Source organism: Tetrao urogallus (assembly GCF_951394365.1).
Source record: "Tetrao urogallus genome assembly, chromosome: 1".
Classification (NCBI taxonomy): domain Eukaryota; kingdom Metazoa; phylum Chordata; class Aves; order Galliformes; family Phasianidae; genus Tetrao; species Tetrao urogallus.
In genome coordinates, this window is record NC_136813.1 from 140,137,274 (window position 1) to 140,165,119 (window position 27,846).

At 39.2% G+C, this 27,846-nt stretch overlaps 1 protein-coding gene across 1 annotated transcript in view; it reads right to left on the minus strand.

Moving 5' to 3' along the window:
• Window positions 1-25,866, minus strand: part of ALDH1L2 (aldehyde dehydrogenase 1 family member L2) — a gene marked incomplete at both ends in the record, with an annotated part of 28,636 nt that extends 2,770 nt beyond the window's left edge. The window contains 20 exons of the mRNA XM_079548670.1: window positions 533-698; window positions 1,383-1,481; window positions 2,243-2,339; window positions 2,595-2,688; window positions 3,672-3,759; window positions 4,118-4,223; window positions 4,366-4,436; window positions 5,140-5,290; window positions 6,291-6,418; window positions 7,576-7,695; window positions 8,466-8,613; window positions 9,384-9,475; window positions 10,960-11,085; window positions 11,436-11,570; window positions 12,527-12,616; window positions 13,355-13,456; window positions 14,094-14,259; window positions 17,362-17,596; window positions 19,741-19,882; window positions 25,816-25,866. Coding sequence (XP_079404796.1) covers window positions 533-698; window positions 1,383-1,481; window positions 2,243-2,339; window positions 2,595-2,688; window positions 3,672-3,759; window positions 4,118-4,223; window positions 4,366-4,436; window positions 5,140-5,290; window positions 6,291-6,418; window positions 7,576-7,695; window positions 8,466-8,613; window positions 9,384-9,475; window positions 10,960-11,085; window positions 11,436-11,570; window positions 12,527-12,616; window positions 13,355-13,456; window positions 14,094-14,259; window positions 17,362-17,596; window positions 19,741-19,882; window positions 25,816-25,866 — 2,407 coding nt within the window. The remainder of the gene's footprint in view (window positions 1-532; window positions 699-1,382; window positions 1,482-2,242; window positions 2,340-2,594; window positions 2,689-3,671; window positions 3,760-4,117; window positions 4,224-4,365; window positions 4,437-5,139; window positions 5,291-6,290; window positions 6,419-7,575; window positions 7,696-8,465; window positions 8,614-9,383; window positions 9,476-10,959; window positions 11,086-11,435; window positions 11,571-12,526; window positions 12,617-13,354; window positions 13,457-14,093; window positions 14,260-17,361; window positions 17,597-19,740; window positions 19,883-25,815) is intronic.
• Between the last annotated feature and the right edge of the window lie 1,980 nt (window positions 25,867-27,846).

Consider the following 27,846-nt stretch of genomic DNA (forward strand, 5'->3'; position numbering starts at 1 on the left):
CTTCCTATTTTGTTACACTGACTTCTTACAGCTACAAATCTGCATTTTCATTTTCTTTGTGGATGCAGTCATATGTTTTAAAATTCTCATGCAAATGTTTCTTCTCCATTACCAATAAAGGACTGATCATCATGACAAAATGTTGCTTTTATGCCTTCCTGTTAAACTCTTCATATAACAAAGTCTTCATGTAACAAAACAGGCTTTTGATAATAATATCTAATGCAGACTCTTTCCACACAGCTTAAGTATTCTGCTCATCAAAGTGGATGATTACAGTTACAGCTCTTGACAATTCAAGGTTGTTGCAAAAAAGGCCTCCATGCCTCATAAACAATACAAGTAAATGAGTGCAAGATACTGCTACAGATGGGAATCTTGACTCATTTTGACATATTATATTTCAGTTGCACAGCATTTTTTAATATTTGACTTGAATACTCTGTCCTCAGGTGTTTTCTTGGGTTTACCTTGTACTCTTTCCATGATGTTGCTGCTTTCTAACTCCTAACACCTTTGACCAGTATCTTACCTGGTCTACATACTTGTCTTCCTCCATACACTAGAGTGGCTCCTTCTTTCACTCCAGTTTCACAATAGTTCAGCAGCTTTTCCAGATGGGCTTTGTGATTCTGTGGGCCGTGATCTGTCGATCTATCAAGTGGGTCACCGATTTTCATCTTTTTTATTTCTTCCACCTACGGGTTACCCAAGCAAAATGAAGTTACATAACAAGTAGTTGTTAAAATGACCGGTGATTCAGCATGCTTTGTTATTAGTGTTGCGAAGCTTGGCTCAAAAAAGGGATGCAATCTTAGAAGGTGAATGCTCTTCCCCTTCTAAAATGAGGCTATTTATATGGTCTTGTTTGGTAAGTTCCGGTTACTCCTTAAAGTTTTTGATGCAGTCTGCATGCAATAATTCTCTTATGCTATTATGAAAGCAGGTGAAATGTTAGCTTTTACCAGGAGTAAATGAGTTACCACAATAATTTCCTGGGCTAAGCTAGATATATGAATTGTCCAGCAGCTCACTGAGGTAACTATTGGATTTTTATGACCAGCTAGTCTTCCAATATGCCTTTTCAGAATTTCATAGCAGTCTTCAGTCACAGTGACTGAAGTTCAAGTCATTGTTTTCATTTTACTTTCCTAGCGCAATATGAAGTATCACTGAAGATGCATTATCTACTTCAATGTCACTTATCTGCATTATTGATGAAAATATTTGCCTTCAGTGTCTTTCTTTAGACATTGTAAGACATTCACAAGAAGTAGAATAGTCTATGGTAAGCAATAACAAAAATAACAAGAAAAGCACATGTCATAGCAGCTTTGTGCCATAGTAATGTCTGCTTAAACTTTAGTCTTCAACTATCTTACCACTTTTCGAACAAATTCGTCATGTATTGACTCCTCCACAAACAGCCTGCCAGCAGCAATGCAGTTTTCTCCTTTGTTGAAATATACTGCTCCCATACCCTGATCGGGGAAATAAAAAACATTTATATTTATATTTTCATAGGCATCCTTCTGTTTCATTTGCTGACTGCAAAGTTTCAGCTTTCACTTTGCATATATCAGTGAAGACATTCAGACTCTTGTCCTGCCAACAAAAGTTCAAAAAAATATGGGAAGCTTTCCTTCTGCTTTTGTTGGTTCAGAGAACTAATGGAATTAGCACTTCTTGTAAGCACAGTGTGGGAGATCTTTATTTGCTTCTTAGTGAGCGAACTGTTTCTGCTGTCATTTTGATCACCTGAGCAAGAAATAAGCTTAAATCTACCATATTTCTCATTTTCTTACTTTACTCATGTACTTAAACACCTTATGGCTAGTTGAGAAGGTGGATTATGTGATTGATGGTGAATTAATAGGCACTGTGTGACAACAGGGAGTATACTGTATATTTTAGCTCATTTTCAGGCTTTTCTTTTTAAAGCTTGTTTTTCTTGGCTAACAGATTTTGACAGAAATCACTTCTAATATGTTAACTTGGCTGATGTAAATTCCTCCTTGTCATATTCTCTAATGTATCCCTATCTTTTTGGTGCTGCACAAATAAGTTAATTATGCCGACGCAAAGAAATATCCTACAGAAAATGAGTCTGTTTTCTAACAGATTTCATGAATCTTCATGCAAGGGCTTCCTGCTGCAGTTTTTGACAAGTCCAGAAGAGTATTGCAATACTATGAGCATGTAACATCAAGGCTTCAAATATATTTTACTTCAAACTAGTTACCATTTTTACAGCTTTGTCAAGTTCACAGTCATTGAATATGATCAGTGGTGATTTACCGCCAAGTTCAAGAGAAACTTTCTTCAGATTACTGGCTGCACTGGAAAAAAAAAAGAAAAAAAGTACAAAAAACCTTTCAAACAGCTCATTTAATCATTTCCTTTCAATCATATCTAGTGAAAATGTACAGTATAAGCCTCTACTTTTCAACAGTGACTTAGCAGAATCTGAGATAAATGTAAACAAGCATATGTAGGTATGCTTTTCTACTATGGCTACATGAAAGATATTGCAAATAAGGTGCTTAAGAACTGGATTAAGCAGCATTTATTCATGAATCTTATGCTAAAAGTACCTCTTCATGATCTCTTTACCAGTTGGTGTGGATCCAGTGAAGCCAACTTTGCGAACATCTGGATGTTTAGATAAGTGCTGTCCCACTAAGCCACCTGGGATGAGGAAAACACCTTAACTGGACAGCACAAATATGATTTTTACTACCGCAGCAACAGCACTGTATACAGAAAGACCTATGGCAACCCAATAAAATATTACATTCTGGTTGATATTTACGGCTTTATTCATAGGACTACAAAAATCTCATATTAGTTAACTTAAATCACATTGATGGGTCCAAATTCTCCCATCTTTCTCTTGTTAAAAATTTTTTTCCTAATATTCCACTTCAGGTGCAATAGTATAATTTGTAACAGAGTCTGCTCCATACAGTTACTCTGTCATCTCACTTTTTCAGGGGAAAGATGAAAATGATGACCTAAGGTTATGTGGTATGAAGAACAGCTAGTTTATAGTGACCACGAAACATCTGATAGCTTACTCTAGGCCTCACAGTCACATTTAAATACTTCCAAGTGATTATAAGATTAGGAGAAAAAAATGAATCTTATAGGCAAGTGCAATTTGTTTCTCTGTAACGCATTCTCTTTTTCAGAGTTTTCATGCTGTTTGTATGAGCTTGGAAAAGGTGCGGGCTGCCAGCTCTTACCACGAGGTAGAGTCACATGACATACAGAAATTTCCAATTCTGTTCAGGAAAATATGTGAAATTGCTGCATGTCATGGATGCAAGACTACTATCAACAAAGATAATGAACTTAGGTAACAGGTCTTCAAAGGTAAAATACTAGTACACCAGGTTTAGTATGACCTGTTCTTCGTAGAAAAATGATTTCATAGCACTACAGAATCACTCAGGTTAGAAAAGACCTTAAAGATCATTGAGTCCAACCACAACTTAACCATACTACCCTAACTCTAACAGCCCTCCGCTAAATCACGTCCCTCAGCACCATATGCAAACTGTTTTTAAACACATCCAGGGATGGTGACTCAACCATCTCCCTGGGGAGCCTATTCCAGTGCTTAACAACTCTTTCTATAAAGAAGTGTTAAAGATTTGTTAAAGTTTTACCTGAACCAGGCAGTATATTTATAACACCCTTAGGAAACCCAGCTTTAGCTGAGAGTTCTGCAAACTTCAAGGCAGTCAGAGGTGTGACCTAAATAGAAACACTTAGGTTAGGTCTCCTGTTTTAATGAAATGCATAGTAATTACTCTTACACTCAATAGTTCTTCACTTTGATGCAATATGCATCTTCTTCCTCACAGTACTGACAAATCAAAAATGGCATTTTCTTGCAGAAAATAAATCATTCTTGAAAATGAAAATACCATTAGAGCACAATTTAAAATAATCAGTACCTGGTATGAGCACAGTAATTTATATAATTATACCTCCACTTTAAAATATATGAACAGGTCAAGCTATGGATGAAATCTGCTAGATGTATGAACTGTTCTGTCTGAACAAAACACTGGAGGGCCGGAGCCACTTGAGCATTCCTTTTACTTCTTACCTGAGCTGTCTTGAGAACCAGTGTGTTGCCTGCAGCCAAGCATGCTGCACTCTTCCATGCAAGCATCATCAGTGGGTAATTCCAAGGGATAACAATGGCACAGACACTTAAGATTCAAAACAAACAAACAAACAAACAAACAAACAAACCAGAAAATCAGGCAAAAATTGTAGTTTTGAATGCAGCCTTGTAATGATTTTTCTATATGCCCAGGCTGTCACTAAGAAGGAAAAAAAAAAGATAATTACCCTATTGGCTCTTTCTTGGTGAATGTTAGATTATGGTTTGGCCGGGCCTGGTTAATTGGAATTGTAGCACCCTGAAAAAAAAGACAGATTAATACTGGTACCATTTAACCATTTATTTTTTTTACAAATACAATTGCCATTTAAGTATATTTTAGAAAGCCACAGAATAGTCTTTAAAACCAGTAGCATTTATTCAATTTATGCATCATGGAAAGAGGGAGATGTTTACATTATAACATTTCCTGCTAAGAGTCCAGTAACCACCTCCCCATTTTCAGCTGGGTGACATAAAAGCATAGATAACAAAACCATGGAAGAGCATAAGGTGAGGAATGAATGGAGGAAAGAAAGCTGAATGATATTCTTGGTTGTGCACCTTAAAGATACTTCAGGACATGTTGTTGAACTTGTGCCACTTGCTGTGGTACCAAACAAGCACGCCAGCCTTGCTCAGAACATAATATATAGCATGACTGTAACACAGCGATTCTGCTCCAGGAATATTCAAGAATTGACTAAGCATACCTACCCAATGACATCTCAATTAATTTATTAGGTATTTGGAGTCAGACTCTTATTCTCAAATTGAAAGTAGACTGTGCTTTTTGCTTATTGTCTGGAAGACTGACTTTAGGTAAAATTCTAATTTTAGTTTATTTTTTGATTTCTTGGTTGATTTTGTCAATACTATTTTTTGACACCATATCAGCAAAAAGAAAAAGAAATGTGTAAAGAAGCATCACCATCAATTGCTTTCTTTACACATTCACTTGCCTGAATTTTGTCACACCATCCAGCAAAGTATCTGAAAGTTTGTACAGACATTCCAATGTGGGTCTTCAAAGCTAAAGTATAGACAGCTCCTGAATCGATAGACTCTATAGTTGCTAACTCTTCTTGATGTTCTTCCATTAGGTCTGCAAGCCTGTAATCAAAACATTACAAATGCATGTCAAAGAGAAGTGACCTCTAACCATTGAGAATGTAAAATTTTGTTTTGTATGGCAAAGACCTGTAGCTAAAATAGCATGGAATACTGATAGAGTGTTAGATGCTTCAAAGGCATACTGATGTTCAAAGATACAGATCCTAACATAGTGCAGATTGAATTTTATATGCTTCAGCATGTTTAAGAATCTGGGCTAGTCTCTTTTTAGGCCTCAAGTTCTCTGTCTGTTAGGTTTGTCAAGCACATCAGTGAGATAACAGACTGTCGAAGTGTTTGTGATAAAAATTGTTAACAGTAACTACAGGAGTGTCTCATTGCTGTCCCCTGCTCAGCAGAAAGGCATGTTTGCATGAACGGATTTTTACAACCATGTCTTAAGTCTCTTATATAGAAACAAAACATGCATCAAGGTTTTTCTTAAGCTTCTGTCTGTGTTTTGTTACTCAAATGTATAATCAATGCTCTCGTGTGATTTTAAGAGGTTAGTTAGGTGCATTTTAGATTCCATAAAGAGTATTTAAAACTGGATTTGGAAACTATTTTTTCTACTACATCAATTCTGCTAATTAAAAAAAACTGTAGAAATGTGGAAAAATGCTCTTCAGTACCTGTTTTAACTGCATCCAGCAGTTAATGGCTAGGGCATCAGCATTACTGTACAAAAGGATAAATACGGCATGTCAAATACAAAGGAGAAAGTTCCACTTAGTGCATGCCTAATATCCTCTATTAATGACTCCTTAAGACAAAGTAGCAGAGATAGGTGTTTAACAGTACAAACTTCTCCATTTTGGCACTCAAAAGGTCTAGTTTGAACAGAGGCCAGAGGAAAAACGGCCCTTATTTGAATAAGGTGGACACTGGAGTATGAATATCCAACATATTCAGAAAATATGCAACAGATCTTCAGAGGAGCTAAACAATATGATTTAAAAACAAAACCAAACCAAACCCACACATGCTGCCCTTTACATACTTGTACATGAGTCGCCCTCTTTCCCTTGCATTCATTCTCCCCCATTCGCCATTTTCAAATGCCTCTTTTGCTGCTGCCACTGCTCTGTCAACATCAGCCAAGGAAGCAGAAGATACACTGGCAATCACCTGTCACCAGGTAGAAATGCCTTAGCTCAGACAGAACGGCTGAATACAGAGTGTTACTCTTAACTGGGTATAAGCAAATCATTGATATAATAACATAGCAAATAATATCATTGAGCCAATCAGCTGCCATGGGTGAGACATGCTGCAAGAAGTTGAGACACAGCTGATGGAGGCAGAACTTGGAAAACAATGTAGGAACTCCTTTCCTTTCTCACAGCAAGGCACATCATCCCACTGGAAGTCACCTTTTCTTGCTATATGTAAGATCAGCACGGTATTACAGGTCTTGAAGGTCTATGATCTTATATCCAAATGTGGTAAAACGAGTCCTGAACATTTCATTTCTAAGAAGCTGAGTTTCTGTTACCACGACTTACATGTAGTATTTTATGACGTCTGTGTTCTATACCAATATACAATGTAAACCCTAAAACAGAATTGCTATGACTTTTATTCCATTCCAGAATGAGGTACAGAGAAGTGCCACATTCTGGCTTCTGATGACAGTGAAATTTGTGCTACTGATTTTAGTAGAATTCAGTTACTCCAGAAATAATATATGGGCATCAGAATGACTTATATTAATAATTCTGAGTTGCTCAACCACGATTTAGTGCTTTTGAGAGGAAAAAGTGGAACTGTATTTTCCTGTTCAAAAGTCATTTTTCTAACTGGGAATTTAATGAGATATTTTAAAGTCACTTTTACCCTAAGACAGATTTGTAGTAAAGTAAAAGCTGAAGTTAATGACTGACAGAAAATACATACGATATGGTAAAAGAAATACCTCTTTAGCAACTAAACATTAGCAATTTTTGTTGTGAAGATAAACAGGAATGAGAACAAGGTAAAACATACATCTGTATTGAGATTAAGATGCTAGCTGAAGTAGAATTAGGTTATTTTTAAAGCACAACTTGACAGAAATGCAAAAAATGTAGAATATATAAATTGAGAACTAAATTTAAATTTAAAATTACTTTGGGAAGTTGTTTAATGTATGATTTTGAACATGGTGATATTTGGTGCTTCAGATTTTTTAGTAGGCAAAGTACTCGAAATACACCGAAATTTAGAGCTGGATTAGATGATCTCCAGAGATCCCTTCTAACCCTTACAATTCTGTGACTCTGTGATTGTATTTAAAAATTACTTACTGATCCATCTGTTGGATTTATGGTATCGTATGTTTTTCCATCATCAGCATTGACAAATTGACCATTAATGAAACATTGGTATGGCATATTCACAGTCATATTGTTCACATTTTTTGAAACCTAGGAGCAAAATAAATAAGAAGTTAATTTATCTTTTTAACAATAAAGGTTTTAATGCAGCTTATCAGGGTTTTTATATGTATACATGTATATATATGGGTAGTCAACATTGAGCTGAATTTTAGGATGTATATATGGCTGTTAGGAATGCCCAGAAAGGCAAAATTAAATGCAAGTAACATTATCCATTAAGGATAGTGGGCACCACTGCCCACACTCCGAGACAGTTAAGCTGATTTCTGTATTTTTTATCATTGGATCTCTATGGTTAAACAAATACTAAATCCTGGTTAAGGCTAGTCCCAGTGGAATTGAAACACATGCTTAACTTCTAAATTCAAGAAATCCTGACTTGCTTAATCACTTCATAAAACACACAATCTTCTCTTTTCTTAGGAGTGAGTCTGGCACATTTTGCCTCAGGACAGAAGGTCTGGAACCACTGTGACTGAGGCGTTCTGGTAGGATAGTGCAGGGGCAGTAGGAGTATCTGCCCATGTGCAAACCACTCCATTCTAGATCTCACAGTTTCTAGAACACCATAACACTGTACATGACATTACATACGTACTTCCAATTCAAAATGCCAATATGTAAAACTTGAAAAACAAAAGTTACAAAGGAGAGTTTGCATGACCAAACAGTTGCTTTCCTCATTGCATCAAGCAATCCAGTGTCTATTCCTCTTCCCCCCTCCAAAAAAAAAACCCCCAAAAAACAACAACCCACAAATAAAGAATAACCAGGGAAGGGAAAATAAAAGGTCTTACATAATCAATGACCAACTCTTCTTCTCCGTCCTCTCCTCTGAGTTTTCTGACAGCCATTTGAATAAAGTCTGCAAACTTAGTGGCCATATACACATCTTCATTCTGAAGCTGAAGCCCGCTGTATTTCTGTTTGATCTCTTCTAGCATTCTGAGGATTTTAAAGAAAGAATAAGTTAAATTACAAACGGAAGAATTATTCAGATAAACAAGCCACTGGAAGGTGGAAAGAGGTCAAAACTGGGCACCAGTTCATATGCATTTGAATATACGTGTATCTGTTTCTCTGAGAATACTTTCTGATAAACATTTGTAAATACATGATAAATAGCATATATTGATAGACAAAACTGCATATGAGATGACCCTAACCCATACACAGAGGCAGTTTAGAGCTCTATGAGACTGGTATTTAAGGACAATAATACATTAATTAAAAAAACAAAAAAACCCAATGATATGCTAATCTTATATTATGGCCTAGGATATCTGACTTGCAAAAAGAAGTTAACTGAGGTGACCCATTAAATTCTGTGCAATTGTATGCATGGGTTGAACTACTTCTATGAATGGCTCCTCTCTCCCTCTGGGGAGTCCTTTGCTCAGCTTCTCAATCAGCCCCCCTGAGATACTTGTCACTACATGCAGACAGGTTTGGGCACCACCATGCTTCCCTGTGAGGCTGCTGTTCCTGATGTTAAGGGGAACTTCGCTTGAATAGAAAGACCAGTAAGTCCTAGTTTTGGGAACAGAACCCCATCACATTTTCAAAGGTAGAAAAATCAACAGTTCAAGTACTGGAAAAGACACTGGATTTTCAATTTTTTTTTAATATTATCCACCCTGACTTAAAAGCACTGTGACAACATTGTTCCCATTAACTTTTGCTTCATAATTTCCTTGTTTAGATTAGTTTTATACCTGACAACATGCATAGAGGATGCTCCAGATTTGAAGAAGTCTGTGGAATCTTCTATTACAGGAACATTGCTCAAAATTCCTTTCCAGATAGCCTAATAATATATAAAAATTGTGGAAGCAATAATAAACAATCCTCTAATTGAAAGAAGTATTTATCACACAATATTTTCTAAGATATTCATGCCTGTGAATGCATTATTTCTAAAGATCCTAAAACAGAAAACTATCTTAAGAGGATCTGGAAATGCAGGCCTCACATTAGCCAATAAAATCTCCAGCAAAATTATATAAAAAATGATTATTTCATCCATGATAATTTCACCTAATCAGGCAAGGAACCTAAATGCTACAATGCTAAAAATGTACAGGCCCATTTTTAAGATCTTTATGAACAATATTAACAATATTAACAATAACTTCTCACTGCATTATGGAATATGCTGTCAGCAGAGGTGGGAGCAGCCTGGAGAACGTTGTGACAGGATGGATGGAATTTCTGGCACCTGGGCAAAGTTGAGAAGTAGTTTAACCTGCATGCATTCAATGGACATCCCTGCTAACACACAAGCTGAAATAACTGGCGGAGAGACATATCAATTAAGTATAATTGGGTTTCAGAGTTAGCAGTTCATGTCTTGAACTAAAGAGTTTATATTTCTTCTAGCTGTTGTTTTAGTCAGTCAATCCTTCCGCACTTCAGTTGCTCGCAAGCAAGTTCAAGGTAATGTTGGAACAGCAGCTTAAAACATGAGCGCATCAAGCTGCCTGGCTTGTGTCAAAAGTTACTGACTGTAGCAGAGTTAGGAGAAGGGAAGATATCTATGATTTGGTTGCTCTGGCACAAAACCTAAATTACTGACCAACATGGCTTTCAGTTAAGCACATGACACTCATTACCAAGGGGCAGATTATAGAAGAGAGCAGCAAGGTGCCTCTCTGGCCTTGGCAACCTTTTGCTCCAGCTGCCCTACTGCTGCATTCCCTCTACCAGCTAGATCTCTGAGCTCTTTCTGGGCTCTCAAAGTAGCACCAGTCCCTGGACATCAGGGCAGAACAAAACTATTGGAGCAACTACCAGCCAGCTTACTAATAGCTAAAGTAACAAAGGCACAGGGAGAAAACCGCTGCTTTTCTCCTTCAGACTGCTGTTTCAAGACTCCCTGGATCTTATCTACAAGAACCACTTTTGACAGCATGCAAGTGAATGACATCACAGTTCAAGGCTGTTTTCAGTAGATTCACTGTTGTGAGATAACTTCATTTTGTGAGATAAAGATCTCCTAGTTTCTCTTGACTCTACCCTTGCTCCCACCTTCATCATTCATAAGCATTTACCATAACTGCCTCTGTGATCACTGTTTTTGTATCACTTGCATATGAAATAAAATTTGATAAGGATACGTCTAAGCTTATTGAGAACTCTTAAATCCATTCAAATTAATTTTACTAACTGAAGACTCATACAATATTTTTTCAAAGACAATCTGCATGGTTAAATAAACGATATGCCACTCATGAGAATGAAGTGATGTTTTCATCTGTAGTAATATTCAACTTAAGCAGTTTGTTGAATTACCTTAATATCTTCTGCCATCTTCTTCTCCTCTTCTGTAAGTTCCAGGGTAGTTGTTTCATCAGCAGAGAAGTATTTAGAAGCAGGGATCATTTTTCCATCCTGAAACTGCAGATTTCTCACTAATACCTGAAAATTGAGGGGGATATGAGCTTTTATGCATCAGTATGGTCACAAATAGTAAAATGTGTGCCTTGCAGGAAAGCTGATATGATATATAAAATATAAAACAGGACATTCCTACTTGTCTTTCAGATTATCCTCTATACTAATACATTTTAATCCTTACTGAAAATGAATATATTGAGTGTGAAGCAAAACATGGATATCCTACCTATAGGATGGTGGTGCACTGGTAAATGTCAAACAAAACAGCTACCATTTGCAGCTGGATTTGTACAACCCGACAATTCCACACTATCTGCACTTCTTGCTAATTTATTCTATCCATACTCATGTTTGTCAGATGGAGCACTTACCATCTTCCCATCATTACCAAAAATGACTAGACCATTCTTGGTTACAAGTCCAGGTCTTGAAGCACCTCTTATTGCCAGCTCTTGTCCAGCAGGCACTGAAGCATCAAGTAATGATGAACCATAAAAAGTAACCATCTAAAAGTAAAGGAAATTGAAAGTACATAGATTCTAAACATGTTTTAAAAACCAAATAACTGACATTGTTTGGAAACTGATACAATACAAAGTAATACAAAGGTGCAAACCATGTCACAACGTAATTTCTGTATCTTTACAACCCGGGACACGTAAAACTTTGCAAGCTGCCTAAACCTGCAAAGCTGCTTAGCTTTAACATTGTGCATGACTAAACCAGTGCAAAAAGGGAAGGAACATTTGACAGTATAAAACAGTATATGAACAGCAGAAGCCAGACTTAAGTGTTGGAGTCCAGATCTGCCTCCAGGCTGGCGCTGCTGAACTTGGGCTCTTCTGCTTTTTCTGGGCTCTCAAAGCATCATCAGTCCCTGGACACTAGTGCAGAACCAGGCTTTTGGGACAACCTACCCATAGATGGCTAATTTTTAAGTAAAAAAAAAATCAGGATGTCAGAGCCAGGAAATGTGATTTTTAAAATATTTTATGCAAGTAAAATGTGGATCATATGCATAATGATCTTAAAACATCAAAAGGAAACAGCCGTTCGGAGATAAAATTAGGCATATTTATTTCTGCAAGTGATTTTTGTATTCCCAGGCCCGAATTTCTTTTAGAAAACCCTTCCTTTGCTATTTCTGTTACTCACAGTGTTTCATTTTTCTGTTACATGATGGCGGTGCCCTTTCAGTATGGGTTTCATTGCACTGTAATGCTTATCTGCTTCCCAAAATGACTGCGGTTCTAGCCTTGTTATTTACTGCTTCATACCATGTATTTTTTTATATACTGTTCTTATCTTTTAATTAAATTATGATTTTAAAAAATTAGCTATATACAGTTATCAAATGAGCTCCTCCAGTGTAATTCACATATTAATTCACCTGCATGCAGACACTCACAGCTTTTATAAGAGAAAACGGCCACGAATTGGGTGTGGAATTTACAGAACATACCTGGTCATTTATTGTTGCCCATGCTCCAGGTACTTTATCATGACCTCGGATCCAGTTGTGCAAAGCTGCTGCAGGTTGATCCCAGGAGATCTAGGAAATCATGACATACCAGCTAACTCTTCTCTCTTTAGTTACAAATCAAGTTATTAAAGTTTACCACTTTACAAATTTTTCCCTCGCTTTCTGTTAGGAACACAGAAAGGGTCTGATCTAGTATAGGAAGACCAGTGATCTCTACATGGCTGATTATCAAAGATCTATCAAATGGGATGCTCTCCTATCATATGGGATGATCTTAACACTTCTCTGCTCTGTGCAGTTTTTATCTGTCCACAGATTCTCCTTCTCATACTAAAATACTGGTAACATAACTCTTGCTACTAGGTATTCATTGACTCATAAATAATATTATGATTAACAAATTTAATAAGCATAGTATAAATGTAAAAAGTGTATGTTTCCATTTCCTAACTTCCAACCCATTTCTGGTAAAGAAAACAGTATAGACTATTGGTAAACATGCTAGGACAGTTTTATCCCTGTTCAGTGTTATATTTCAAAGTATGGTAAATTAAGTACCCACGGAAGGCACAACAACCACCTGGCTATGTGCAAACGATCCCAAGTAGATCAAGTTTCTAAACATACGTAACTGCTGGCTGACAATCTGAACTTAACCTGAGTCTTCATGGATTTGTCCCAGAAACAGGAGGGGAGGAAACAACTGAGTTAAAACGTACATTCATTTCAAGTCACTGCTATTGCAGTCTGAATTAGCAACAACTTCTTCTAGTAATTGGCACGTATCACAGTGTTACTTAACAGTACCTCTGCATTTTCCTTTTTCTGGATCCCTTCATATGTTGCCCCTTCTTTTGGCTGAGGTATACGAGGCGCCTTACCATCAGCAATTAGATGTACAGCTTCCACCTAAGTAAAAAGGAGCAGATTTAACATCAGCTTGGTTCTCCTTTTGTCCTCAGTCACGCTCATGGCTGACAGAAGAAAATTTTCATCCACAAGAGGAAATGGTTTATTTTCAAAACCCAGGTTTTCCAAAATATAGGGGACCACTGTGGCACTGGTTAATGTACATATATTCTTGAGAAACTTCTTTGACAAAAGAAATAGCCTCAGAATGTGATGGGAGTACCTAGTCACCACACATACAGCAGCTGCCGGAATTAAGCAGGACCAGCGTTTAGGTAAGGACAGAATGTGGCTCTGTACCTTTGCATTCATCTCTTTCCCTTTTCTTTCTGCAAAGAAAATTATTTCTATACACTCAGGACAAACCTGAACTCTTGTCTTCTGCACAAACAGGATATGCTCTGCCCACTGTCAGCAACAAATATTGAGGCCACCTCCTCAGCTGCTGTAAAGCAATAGAGTTCCTCTGAAGTTTAGAGTTCCTGTGAAGTTTAGAATTCATCTGAGCACCACAATCTCTCTCCCCAAATGTAACCATCTAGTCCATATTTCCCTTTTCGTTTTTTTTTTTTTGTCGTTTCAAACTCCAGCAGATGCTATTCTTTTCTTATAAAATGTTTAGTACAGGTAAACATACCATAGCCTTTACTCCTTCTGGGAAGAGAAACCGGTTATACAGATCATCCACAGTATCATTTTGGCCAACATCACATTCTCGCTGCAGAAGTATTGGTCCAGTGTCCAAACCATCATCAGCCCAAAAAATTGTAAATCCTGCTTTCTTATCTCCTTGAATTAAAGTCCTGGAGGTAAAAGAAGCCTTACAGTAAATAGAGAAAATGTGAAAGCAGCCAGGGATATCCATGTATGTGTTACACATTCATTTGCTTTATGCAGATTGAAGATCCCAACTATCTTTATCACCAGTTTCATTGCTCATTTCATAGTCAAGTACCCAGAGCTTTGACACTGTATATATATTTTTCACAAAGTGACATAAGAAAGGCTGCAGCTGAATCCAGAGTGCCCATCACAGTCATTGTGCTATTTAAAATGCATCATCAGTGGCTTAAATGTATAGAGCAGAAAGTGTGCAATAGCTGTGTGTGTTTGAAAGATGGAAGCACCTAAACAGTCTAAATAATTCCTAATTGTTTATTGTAATTAGCTAAGCTTCACAGCTTATCTGTAGGTCAGCAAAAGAAGCACACTTGTCTCTCAGCTGAAAAAGAGCTAAACCAACAGTGGAAAATGGTGGATACTTAGCAAAATACTAATACACAACTATTTAAGGAAAAAACTTTTATATCCAGTCAGATTCTCAGCTGGTCTGCATGAACATAGCACTAGTTATACAGCAGACCTATATTAATTTACATCAACTCAGGATTTGTTTCTGAATTTGAAGGGAAATCCAGCCAGATAGATTTTCCACTTGTCCCTTGGAGATGGCAGGTACTTCAGAATGATGGAAAGTCAAAGTGCTTAAGGGAGCACCCAGAAGTGTCTGTGTGCAAACATTTTTGTAAGACATAAGACATACGTAAGTATTCCTTTGGCAGTCCATGTTGTGAGAGGATCATCTGAAATCTGGCTTATATATTTGAAAATTCACTATATGAACACTGAAAACTACATTATTAAAAGCATGCCTTTGTGTAGAAAGAGGGGCAAACTCTGAAGACAGTTGGGGGAGTTAGTAGTTCAAATAAAAGTGAAACAGATAACAGATCCACACATTGAAGCAGCATCTCATCTGTTTTATATTATCTGGAAATACAGAATGATCACCCTAATGCATGTCCTCAGCATTGCTCTGGCAGAGAAGAAAGTACTGTGGAAAAACATCTCTGATGCTGAGCAGACAACAGGATGAGAACTCCTGAGAACTCCTTCTTCTGTGCACCATCTCCAAGCTCCCTCCAAGCAGATGGCTGCTGATAACAAAGTGGCAGCAGCTGGAAGAGGCTGTAAAGAATGGAGTGAGGAACCCTCAGAGATTCAGGACCTTTGCCTGTAACAGATGCCTCTTAGACATGCCTCGTTCCCACTGGTTTTCTCAGTCATGGTGTTTGTGTAGTAAAAGGGTCTGCCACAGCTCATGGGCTGCGGCCACAACAGATGGAAGAAACTGTAACAAGAGCAAGGGGTGTAAGGCTGAAACATGAGAGTCATCAGAAAAGGCCAAACTAAAGTTAAATTCTAGCATAGTTAAAAGGTCTTACAAGAACAGCCTTTATCTGCAAAGGGCAAAAGCAGATGCTTACAGAATGAATATGCAAAACAGTGCAAGACTTGGTGACAGACCACTGGGATACATTCTTGATTCCGGAAATGTTTACCTCAGGAACTTACTGAAAGATAGTTGGTATGTCTGTATCTACACCTTCCTGTGGAACAGATCTTAATGAACCCTTTCTCCAAGAAAACTTCTTTCTTGACCTCTCTCTCTAGATGAACAGTTCCACAGATTAACTGACTGAAAGAAGTAATTTATTTATTCAAATCCTACCATCTGATCTCTTTGTTGGCTGCCTCCTCACTTTGATTAAGAAAGAATGAGCAATCACTCCCTATTCACCTTCCCATGTCTTTCACGAATTTTTATACTGCTGACATATTTCCTTCCCAGTGATCTGTTTTCCACTTTGAAGACTCTTAGACTTATCTGCCATCATGTAGAAGTTGGTCTATACCAAGATTTTTCTGAGGCATTTCTACTTCCTTCATGCACTAAGATCCTTCCCACGGTCTGTTTTCTGAACAACAACTTAGATTTTACTGCTTATACAAAGTCAGCTTTTTTCCTCTTATGTATCATTACCTTATGTCTTTTTAACTTCAAATTTTACCTCCTGTTTTCTGGATCTTAATTTACTCACCTACGTATTGTAGTAACACCTTAAGCTCCTTCACCTGGAATACCAATATATGTCTTCTGCTATGCCATACTTTTTGCTTAGCACCTTTTAATATCAAACACCTACATAACTCTACATACCTCCCACCTTTAGCATATTTGAGAAAATGGTTGTTATTCAATTTTGTGCCTTAAAAGCTGGCCCTTTATATGTTTTACAGATTCGGTGCTTTTTCTTATTTTACTTCTTTGGACAGAAATGCCACTTTCTGAAGGATTTCCTTGCATCTCTAATGGTCTCCTTTACTCTCCGTTCAAGTACTCTTTTCAAGTACTTCAGCTTAGCTTTTTTTTCACTGTGGGTCATTATTCAAAAAACAAAACATGCTTTTGCTTTGAATTTACAGCATTAATTTTTTAGATAATCATCATGACACCTGCAAGAGTCTTTTTTTTTTTTTTAAATATATTTAGGCAATTTCTCTTTGAATTTAAACATAATGATATGGACATTTCTTTTGACATAGGAATGCTACATCAGAATCCACTGTGCTCATTACTGTAGTTTAGTTCTGTCAAAGTAACATTTTCAATCTAGTCTTGTGCACTGCACAGGATGATAGAAGTTTTTCTTCTTATGGATTCTTTCATCTCTTTCTTTCCCTTCTGTGAAGTCTTAGACTCTTCATGAAGCCCTGTTGTGACAGTTACCTATTGTTTGAAGGGGGCTAGCTGAAAGGGTATCATCCTGCCTATGGAAACTACATATTGCTGATATACCTGTGTGAGTAAAATACACAAATCCACAGACCATACCACTGATCTTCTAGGAATAACAGCTGCACTTGTGGTGGAAATAATATTGAGTCTCTGGTATGAAGTGCAGTCCATGATCTACTCAGCTGCTTCGGAGAAGTTGTTTCAGAGCAGTTGCAAGGCAACAGAACTGTGTCAATGTTTACATAAATAATGGATTTGGCCCAACATCGTAACACAAACATTAAAACTACACTGTAGTTCTGATGAACAACAGGCAAAAGCTTACCAGTTGATTGCAGAAGCTCCTCGGTGGCGTGGTAGGATGGATGGATGGTAAATAATTGAGCCATGTTTTGGGCAGTCAATGACATCCATTGGGATGAACTGTGTACAGAATGGAAGGACATTCAGCTCTGCTCCAACCGATCTGTAGGCTGCAATTACTTCCTGGATAGGCTTGCCTTTAGCTCTCCATCTGGGAAATTTAAAAACAGGAGTGCCGTCCTTCTCTGCTGCCAGTGCTGAGGGACAAAAATATATGCTTCTTTAATTCACATTTTGTGTTAAAAATTCAAACTGAAATAAGTTTTATACGACAACCCAGATAATGAAATGTACTACAGATAGCCCTTTGTACTGTTCTGTATGCTACTTAAATAAAACTTTACACTTGGATAAATTTGATTAATTATGTCATTGATTCTCATTACTATAGCTTGGGCCATTCTCAACTTTAATTTTGCTCTCATGGCTTGTTAGTAAGAGTGATGAATGCCACTGAATATTAAATGACACTTCATTTACTGTCTGCTCATTGCATTTGCCTGCAACTTGTTTAGCACAGCTTAATTTTACCTTTCACATTTGTATTTGATTGCAAATATGTGCCTGTGTCAGCAGCAATTTACCATTTGGCTCAAATAATTACAGATGCTAGAAGCCTTCAGTCATTTCTTCAATATTCTGTTTACTGATGCTTTCTGGATATGCTCCCATTTATCTGTGAGAGACACAGCTATACCAAGAATTTAGCTCAAGGGTGAGAAAAAGCAACTGCATTATTGCAGACAGAATCTTCAGATGTTTGACAAACCATCACAGAAAAGATGGTAGAGTCAAACTCTACAGCTGTTGAGCTGAATCTGTAATAGGAAGAAAAGGGAATACAGAAAATTCACTTAATTTAACTCCTATTTCTAGACACTTTTTGGATTTCCTTCCTCTTTTTCATTTCTAGAATTGAATTTTGAGTTTGACCTGAAACATCATTAGCCTATTAACATAGGTCCTAAGTAAATACTTAATGAAGTATCATTCCACACAGTGCTTTGCAAGCTAGCATGCACTGGAATTGCTTTTAGAAATAAAAATCATAGCTGACTGAGGATATAGAAACATCAAAAAATTCCACTTGCGACTTAAGTTGTTTGGATCATCAGAAAGTAAAAAAAAAGAAAGAAGTCTTAGGAAAGCAGCAAACATTCTACAGCTCAATTAAAATGGTCATGATGGAAATCAGCCAAAGATTTGTTGAGTTACATCTGCTAGTATAAAAACTGTATAATAATAGTTTCTATAATGCAACCAACTGTTACGATATGCTTCCAGAGCTGGACAGACACATTGTCTTTTTCTAAACCAATAAATATCTCCTATAATTTTTCCAGTGTATGATAACTCTTTCAATGAGGTCACAGAATGCAACAAACTTGAGAGCTGTTGGGAATGCCACAGAACAAGTAAGAAAAATCTACGTTTGATTCTTCCCTCATTCTATAAAAACATGTCAGGACCCGAACAGATCAAAAAAAGAGACACTTGAGACAGGTCATGGAATGTAGTTTTAATTTCTGTTAATTCACACAGGTAAGTTCTTTGGCACTTGTTAATCCTATTAACTCACCATTTTTGTGGCACTGAAAAATAAGAGAAAGTTACAATTCAGATAATGGCTACAAAGCAGCTTCTTCACCACGCTATTTTCCGCTGTATGAGTTCAATTTTGAATATCTCTTAGAAAGTTTCCAAAATCTTGGCAATGTAAAAAAGAAGAGCAAAGCGTCTTTTACTCTTTCCAGTGAGTTTTCCTTAGTCTAAATGGAAGAAAATGGGTTCTGCAGATATAATGCTGCATACAAACTTGTCAGAAAGAGCAGAAAGCCAAGAATAAACAGGCTTGGCTCCAAGACTTGAGTGTCCCAGACAGCACCATGGAACAGGTGACAGACATTTGTGCTTGTGTGCAGGCTCAGCAGCTATTTGCTAATACATCCTGTCAAGTAAGGAGCTAATCAAGACTAATGGACTGTTCCTCAAACTTACTTTTACATATTTTGATTATTATTAAGATACACATCTAGTTCAGGATGGTACTTCTAGGTAGACATTCAAATAAGGTACCCAGATTAATTTATTTTAAAAGAAAATATCGTAGCATATGGCCCTGCATAGCTAGAAACAATTTTTAAATGCTCACTAATTAACAAAGTGTTAAACCAGCTCTGGGACTTGTGTATTCATTTAAGCATAGTTCTTGTGCTGAACCCAATGTATCAAAGGCAATATATGTAATACATGCATATGTAAGTCACTCCCATGCAGACATCTCAGAGCAAGGCAAGTTCTGTATGCCTGTAATGTCAGCATTTAGATTAAGTACACTTACCCAAAGGATCAGCTTGTCCATTCTTGTCAGGCACTGTGAAAACTCCCACAACTTTATGGCCCTCTTTCCTCAGCTTGTTATAAACCTCTTGTCCAAAAATGCTTTGACCTATAAGGGCTAGCTTTAGCTTATGCTGGTATGCCTGATCAAAAGAATTAAAACAAACCGTGTTATAGGATATATAGTATTTATGTTGCTGCTTATGTTTCTCTTTTGCTCTTTCAGCATTATTTTTAATTTAAAGTGAAATAATCTTTTTTCATTTGAAGGAAAAGCAATCAGTTTTTTAGATAAGCAATAGGCAATGTGTAGTTCTGTGAGACTGCACTGAGCATAAAGTATCAGCAGATACTACGTTTATGTATATTGGTTTCCCATAATTTTCATTAGACAGACTCACTGCTTGCTACAAGAGGTATAACAGGCTCCATTATCTTACTCCTGGACATAAGATATGATATTAAATGAAACAATATTTTTGAAAACATTAAAAACATTTTCTCTTGGCATAACATTGGTGCCTGGAGCATGCCCTCTAAATCCCTTTAATTAAATGGTGGCATATAATTTGTTGTTAACATGGATACACAAATAAGACAAGCTCATGTTGTTCCTACCAAGTTAAAGGTAGTGATCATTCATTCAATCTTCCTACAAGGGAACACTGCTACTCAGTGCCCTTGCTGGACTTCCCCAGCCTTCTGTGTTTGCTTCTAAGTTCAGTGGATACAAGCTTTCAAGCTTCTTCAGACTGAGCAGATGCCAATAGCTGCCCCACCTTTTGATTTTTAGGGGAGTGAGAATAATGACACTACATGATATCAGAAAATCACTTACTTCTGCTTTACTTAAGCTCTCAAACCCTGAGAAAAGTACTAACTCCTTTAGACTCCTCAAAATCTGAAGAGCAGTGTTCTGCAGAATACCAGCTTTGAGGACATTCTGATTTCCCTTTTTTCCTTCCAGGAAAACATGCCAGCTGGTGCACAGCATATGTTTTCTGGGCAGGATGTAGTACTTGTATGAACAGGAAAGGCAGGGAGAAGTGGCCCAGATTCAATGAATCTGCTCCAACTTTGAAACTGCTCCAAGATTAATTAGAATTTTACTGTGAACACTACAAGTACACTGGGATGCTCTCCAAATAACCCAAGATCTTGTAGAACCACAAAATCATCCAGATTGGAAAAGACCTTCCAGATTCAAGTCCAATATGTACCTACGAATACCAATATCTGACCTATGAAATCCCATCACTAAGCCTCAGTGCCTCCCTCAGTGCCACATGCACAATCCTACAATCCTCCTCATATATGCCTCCTCGCTTCCTTCCTGAAGAAGTCTTCCTGAGAGCACTGAGATAGGTGGACACTGACCTAACAAAACACACCTAATTCTTAACTGATTCACAGATCTAGTTCATTGCACTGCCATGAGCCCTAATGCAGGTCCAGCAGGGTACAAGAATGAGCAGAGGGTGGGATTGCCCCTGCAAGCACTTCCTTTGCATTTTTCAACCTTTAAAAAACAAACAGACCTGGCAACGAAGGAAAGGTTCACATAAACAAAAAAGCTTGCCTTCCCCAAAGCTGAATCGGACAGAAACTTCTTCTAGACCCAGACTATTAAAGACTCAGACTTTTTGGGAGGCCCCTGAATGAAAGGTGGAATATAAATCCACACCTCACCTTCCCAAATGGACTTCGACTGCCATTTTTTCCTGAATGACACACTGGATGCCACAAGCTCAGAAGGATAAATAGGAACCAACTATCAACTCTTCATCAACATTTTCAAAGGATAGATAACAGCAGGACAAGGGGAAATGGCTTTAACTTGAGGGATTTAGGTTGGATGTCAGGGGAAGTTCTTTACAGAGAGAGTGGTGAGGTGCTGGAACAGGCTGCCCAGGGAGGCTGTGGATGCCCCATCCCTAGAGGTGTTCAAGGCCAGGTTGGATGGAGCCCTGGGCAGCCTGGTCTAGTATTAAATGGGGAGCTTGATGGCCCTGCCTGTGGCAGGGGGGTTGGAGATTCATGATTCTGTGAATCAAAGCACTGAATATTTTAACCACTGGTATTTGTGCTGTATGTTGACACACGTTTTTCTTCTCCTTCCTCTCTTCCCTTTCTTATGGAGTCTGGGACATAAGGATCCTTGACAAAATGGGTTATTGACTGAATGCTAAATGGTCTGGACTGCCCATCAGATCATATGACAAATGTCCTGAGAAACAGATTACTCAAAACCACAGTCCATTTCATCACAATTCATTTCACAGTTGAAATACTGTGGATGAATCTTGATGTTTTCAAGCTTTAGTTTTAGTTCTGCAGATGGCCTCAGAGAAAGAGCATTACAAAATAGAAGGTTCCACTACAGGAACGCTGAAGCAAGCTTGTTATTTTATGCATACTGTTTTTATGCAAAGCAGTAGGCAATAACTATTTGTCCAAAGGCAGTATTTTCTATCAGAACGAAGCTCCATGGCCAAACTTCTCTGTATTACAGCATTAGTCAGTTTGCTTGCAATCGAAGCAGTACTAAATAATTACAAAGGTGAACATAACTTGGGCTGTTGCAAGATTAGATTTTTATGGCTGGATGGTGGAAATCCTTTGCGAGACCAGTGATACTGGTACTCCTAACCAATGCTGCACTGTTGCTAGGTATGCTTAAGATACATCCACTATCTCAATGACATTAGTACAGACAAGTCCCTGTTGTGAATTTAATCTAGTAAGGCTCAGTGGATACAAGTAGATTGTATAACCAATGTTTTTATGACCAATATTTTTACTTTCACAGCAGAAACACTGCTGCCTTATCAAAATCAGTCATCAGATTTTCGTAATTGTTTAATTATTTTAAGTACACCAGGGGAAATACATGGGAAAAGATAACTGTGCTGGCTCACTGAACATGCTTGGCATGGAAATCCTTTGATCTCTGTACAGAGCCAATTTAAAGTGGGAACCCAACCAGTACAATGAAGAAATACTGAAGATAGTCCAGATATGAGTTACTTCTACTCTCGTCCTTCTGTTAACATCTCTCAGTAAGAACACAAGACTGAAAGTGTTCTGCTTAGTTAAAATCCAGTCCTATGCCATCACAAGTGATCATGTAATACAATTGCTTTTACAGATTTATCCAACCTCCATTCTAAATTATTTTTCAAGTACTTGCTGCTGTACTCTACTCTACTGCTTTTTTGATATTCAGCAATCTTCTTTGAAATTTACTGTCCAAATTTACCATCACTTTAAGAGCTACTTTCTCTCCTCTTATTCACAAAGTGTTACATATAGCATTGCTGTTTATCTTGCTCCAAAGCTTCTGCTCTGAACAGTTTTTCTTGTATTCCCTCATAGCATAATGCTAAACTTAACTCTTAGTTCATGTTTCTCTGTGAAGAAGTCTGGCTATCATATTACATGGAACTCTATCAGTTCCAGTTCCAAATCATGAGTTGCCGTAAATCAGTATCTTTTCCTTATGTTAAGTAAGTTATACTAGCTTAATTCACATTAATTGTGGAGCTGAGTCAACAAATGGTAAGAAGTAAAGAGAGGACTATGTTCTATGAAGGACTGAGGAGTTAAGAATGTAGATGGGCTCAGAAAGTTCCATTTCTTAATGGCATTGCACAAAACGATCAGCCTGGCAAGAAATCAACTCCGGTGTCTCATGTGCATAAAAAGCTACTCAGATGGAGACCTAATTCAATTGCAGAATGGATCTTTCAACTGTTGATTCTTCAGTTACTTCTCCAACAAGTGGTACATGTGTACTGTGTGACTGTTATTAGCACCTGGCTTAGATGTGGCAGTTTGCTTGTCTCACCATAACACGTGCTTTGTCATCAGCAGAAAGCAGGAGCCAAACTCACAAGTCTGTTGGGTTCTGTGGGAGAAATCCTGTATGTGGAAGGACTTGCAAGTTCAGACCACAAATTCAGTCCTTCATTTTTTGTCTTATTTGAAAAATGACAACTGATTCACTGCAGAAAATCTAAGAGCCAGCTCCTATCTTACTTTAGAAACTCTCCTCAAGAATTTCTACCTAAGATGAGTCAGACCAGTGAAAGTGGGAAATCCTTTTTGAAGAATTAGGTATGAACAAAACACCCAGTTAAAATGGAAAGCAGTACAAAATTACATGGAAATAAAAAATAGTTTGGTGTTTTCTTTCTTATGGAAATGGCATATCTGCGGCAGGATACCATCAGTACCACTCAGCATAAAGCTGTAGAAAGGAGGTCTTTAAAGAACACCGAAACAATGCTATTGAATAAAGTGATGGACGGGTACCGGAGCATTATCACTGGCACATCCAAAGAACAAACTTTTCACTGTTTCTGTCAGCGATGTTAAGAGTTACATCGGATTTTGTTTGCAGTTGCCTGGCTCACTGTGGATATATGATATTCATCAACAGACACTCCTTTTCATGGGAAAATTAATGGTCATGTATAATCGCAGTGCACTTCTTGTTTTGCTCCTGCAAGGATGCCCAATTCCTACTTACGAGAAACAATGGAGCCCAGGCGGTTTGCAGAGATCTGGTCTTTCTCTTGTTAGTTAAGCAGTCACAGGATAACGAGTTAATATGACAGTGCTTTCAAAAGATAAGCTGCTGCTCACTCTACTGTAACTCTGTTGGTTTTGAGTTCAACACTGCATAGAGAAGCAGCCAAACAAAATCTAGTGACTACTCTCAACTCTTTGAAAAGATAGATAACAGCAGGACAAGGGGAAATGGCTTTAACTTGAGGGAGGGAAGATTTAGGTCGGGGGAAGTTCTTTACAGAGCGAGTGGTGAGGTGCTAGAACAGGCTGCCCAGGGAGGTTGTGGATGCCCCATCCCTGGAGGTGTTCAAGACCAGACTGGATGGGGCCCTGGGCAGCCTGGTCTGATATTCAGTGTGGAGGTTGGTGGCCCTGCATGTGGCAGGGGGTTGGAGATTCATGATCCTTGAGGCCCCTTCCAACCCTGGCCATTCTGTGATTCTGTGATATTCTGTCAAACTGTTCTTCCTAACAAGGGAGTCAAGTCCAAAAGTTACAAGTCCTTTCAAGTCCTTTCTAATGCTACAAAACTTTTGCTGATAAGAATATTTATTTTGTAGTTAAAAATCATTTTCTGTTGCTGCTTCTCATACATGGGCATATACATAGGTCTTACCTGTAATGAGTTATCAATTTCTAATCAAATTTATTGAAGGTGAATGCTTAATAACTGCTACTCTGACTGTGAAGCTACTAAGAACACTGCAATATTTTGTTTATTCTCCACAAGGATGTAGCAAAGCTAGTAAATATTTCAATATGCTGCATCTTTTCAAAGATGAATTTAAAATTGTGTCTCCTTTGAAAAGCAGTGTTCTATCAGGATTTGTGCTAAATTCCAGTGCCTCCAAATAGAATCCAAGCATAGGGTCTCCCTCCCTACCATTAGACATTGTGGGCTCACAGCAGTTATTTATTCTTATCTGTTGGCTCCGCTGACTGCATTTCGTGTTCAATCTCTTTATTCTGACCTTTCCATGCAAAGCCCTTGGCATTAGTTCCTTGCACTAAACTGAGCCAGCATAACACAGCACTCTTTAGGAAAGCAGAAGCATTCTCCCAGCCTCAGCCTGCCAGACCCAAGCATCTGGACAATGTGGATCGGGCAGGGCACTTCAAGGCACTTGTACGGTCTATATATGGAGGAGGAAAAAGAGAACAGCTCGGAACAAGCGCTCGAAACTGCAAAAATCAGATGCATGGGCCGCGGAGGTACTTAGGCTGTGAGGCAGAGCCAGACGGACTCGGGAGCAGCTCCACACCCGGGGGGAGACGGCACCCACAGGCCCCCGCCAGGCCGGGCCCGGGGCCGACCGGCTCCTTCCAGCCGCATCCCCGCGGCGCCCATCTGATGACCGCGGGCTGGGCAGGATGCTGCTCCGGTGCCTCAAGAAACCTCTCGCCCTCCCCGCGCCCGTACAAGCCTTACAATCCCCCCCGACCCCCGCCCGCCTCGGCTCGGCTCGGCCCGGCCCCGTCCGTCGACGTTTAGCGCCCCGCTCACCGCGGAGCTCGTGCAGAAGGTCCGGAACAGGCGCGGGGCTGCCCGCAACATCTTGCGGTGCGCGGTCGGGCGAGCGACGCGCCCACCCGGCGGAGCGCCTCGTCTGACGCAACCCGCGCCGATGGCGCCCGATCAGATCCTGCGGCTGCGCCGCGGCGGCGCGGCCCCGCCCGGGGTGCGCCGTGGCGGCGGAAGGTCAGCCCCGCGCTTGCCGCCACTGCCCAGGCAGCAGCGGGAAGCCGCCGGGGGCAGCGCCGTGCTGGGCCCTGCGGGGAGGCGAGGGGATCCGTGTCGTTCTCAAGCCGTAACAACAACGTCTTGTTGCGGGTAGAATCCTGGAATCGTTAAGGTAGGAAGACACCCTGTAAGATCATGTAGTCCTACCTTCAGCCCATCCCCACCGTGCTCACTAACCACATCCACACGGTTCTTGAACACAACCGGGGATGGTGACTCCACCACCTCCCCGGGCAGCCTGTGCCATTGCAGTACTACTCTTTCTGAGAAGAAATTTTTCCTAATATTCAACCTGATCCTCCCCTGGTGAAACTTGAGGCCATTTCCTCTTATCCTAATACTGTGACCTGGGAGAAGAGGCTGACCCTTGCCTCACCACAATCTCAGGGTTTTGTAGAGAGAGATAAGGTCTGCCCTGAGCTTCTCTTCTCCAGACGGAACAACCCCAGTTCCTTCAGCTGCTCCCCATTAGACTTGTGCTCCAGATCCCTTACAGCTTTCTTGCCCTTTTCACGTTCCAGGGCCTCAATGTCTTTCTTGTAGTGAGGGGCCCAAAACTGAACACAGCACTCGAGATGCAACCTCACCAGTGCTGAGTACATGGGAATGATCACTTCCCCACTCCTGCTGGCTGCACTGCTTCTTTCTGCTACACGCCAGGATGCCATTGGCTGCCTTGGCCACCTGGGCACACTGCTGGCTCATGTTCAACCAGCTGTCCACTAACACCCCCAGACCCTTTTCCTCTGCCCCAAGCCTGTAGCAATGCATGGGGCTGTTGTGACTGAAGTGCAGGACTTGACATTTGGTTCAGTTGAAGCCCATACAATTGGCCTCAGCCCATTGATCCAGCCTGCCCAGATCCCTCTGCAGGGCCTTCCTACCCTCAAGCAGATCAACGCTTCCTCCCAGCTTGTTGTCATCTGCAAATTTAGTGTGCACTCAATCCTCTCATTAAGATCATCAATAAAGATATTAAGCAGGACTGCTCCTAGTATAGACCCATGAGGAACACCACTTGATGCCTTCATTCAGAGTACGTGGTGACTTACTAGATGATGGGACAGTCAACTGAAGGAATTAAGTTCTTTTGAGATATTGAAAACTGAATTGGCTAAACTAGCAGAATTCATCAAAAAGTCCCACTATAAGGAGGAACATGCTTATACAAGTGATTCCTTTTCTAGTATCTGTGGCCCAAGGGTTAAAAAGAATGGTGTGCAGTAAGTCTAGAACAAGTTATGCAAATTCCAAACAACAGAGTGTAAAGAACTTTTACTGTAAACACTGGCATGAAAAACACTTCCATACTGCAAAGTTTGGAACTGGATTCAAACACTACCAAAGTTTATGAGATTCCAGATCTTGGTTCATGGTCCCAAATCCTCTCCAACTACAACACCATTCACCTGGCATTTAGCAGCTGACATGTAGCCTTACGGCAAAATACCTTGTATTCTTAGATAAGCAATTTGTAATGACTTACGGCTGTATTCCTTACACCCCCACAGCACAAATACAACAATTCATGCAGAATACACTAGGACCTTAATTAGTTGGCACATCTTGGTCTCCAAAACACAATGCCAAACCCACTGAGCCTATATCTCCATTTACCATGGCTTTACTCCACGAACTATTAAAATGTTGGGTGACAAAAAGGAAAAATCACTGGAGAAGGTGTCCCTTGTCAGTGGAATCACAGTATAAAGAATAGCAGGGCAGTAGGGTTCAAGACCTACTTTAGATTTTGTAGTAATGAAGAGGGAAAAGGGAAAAGACAGGGAGAAGAAG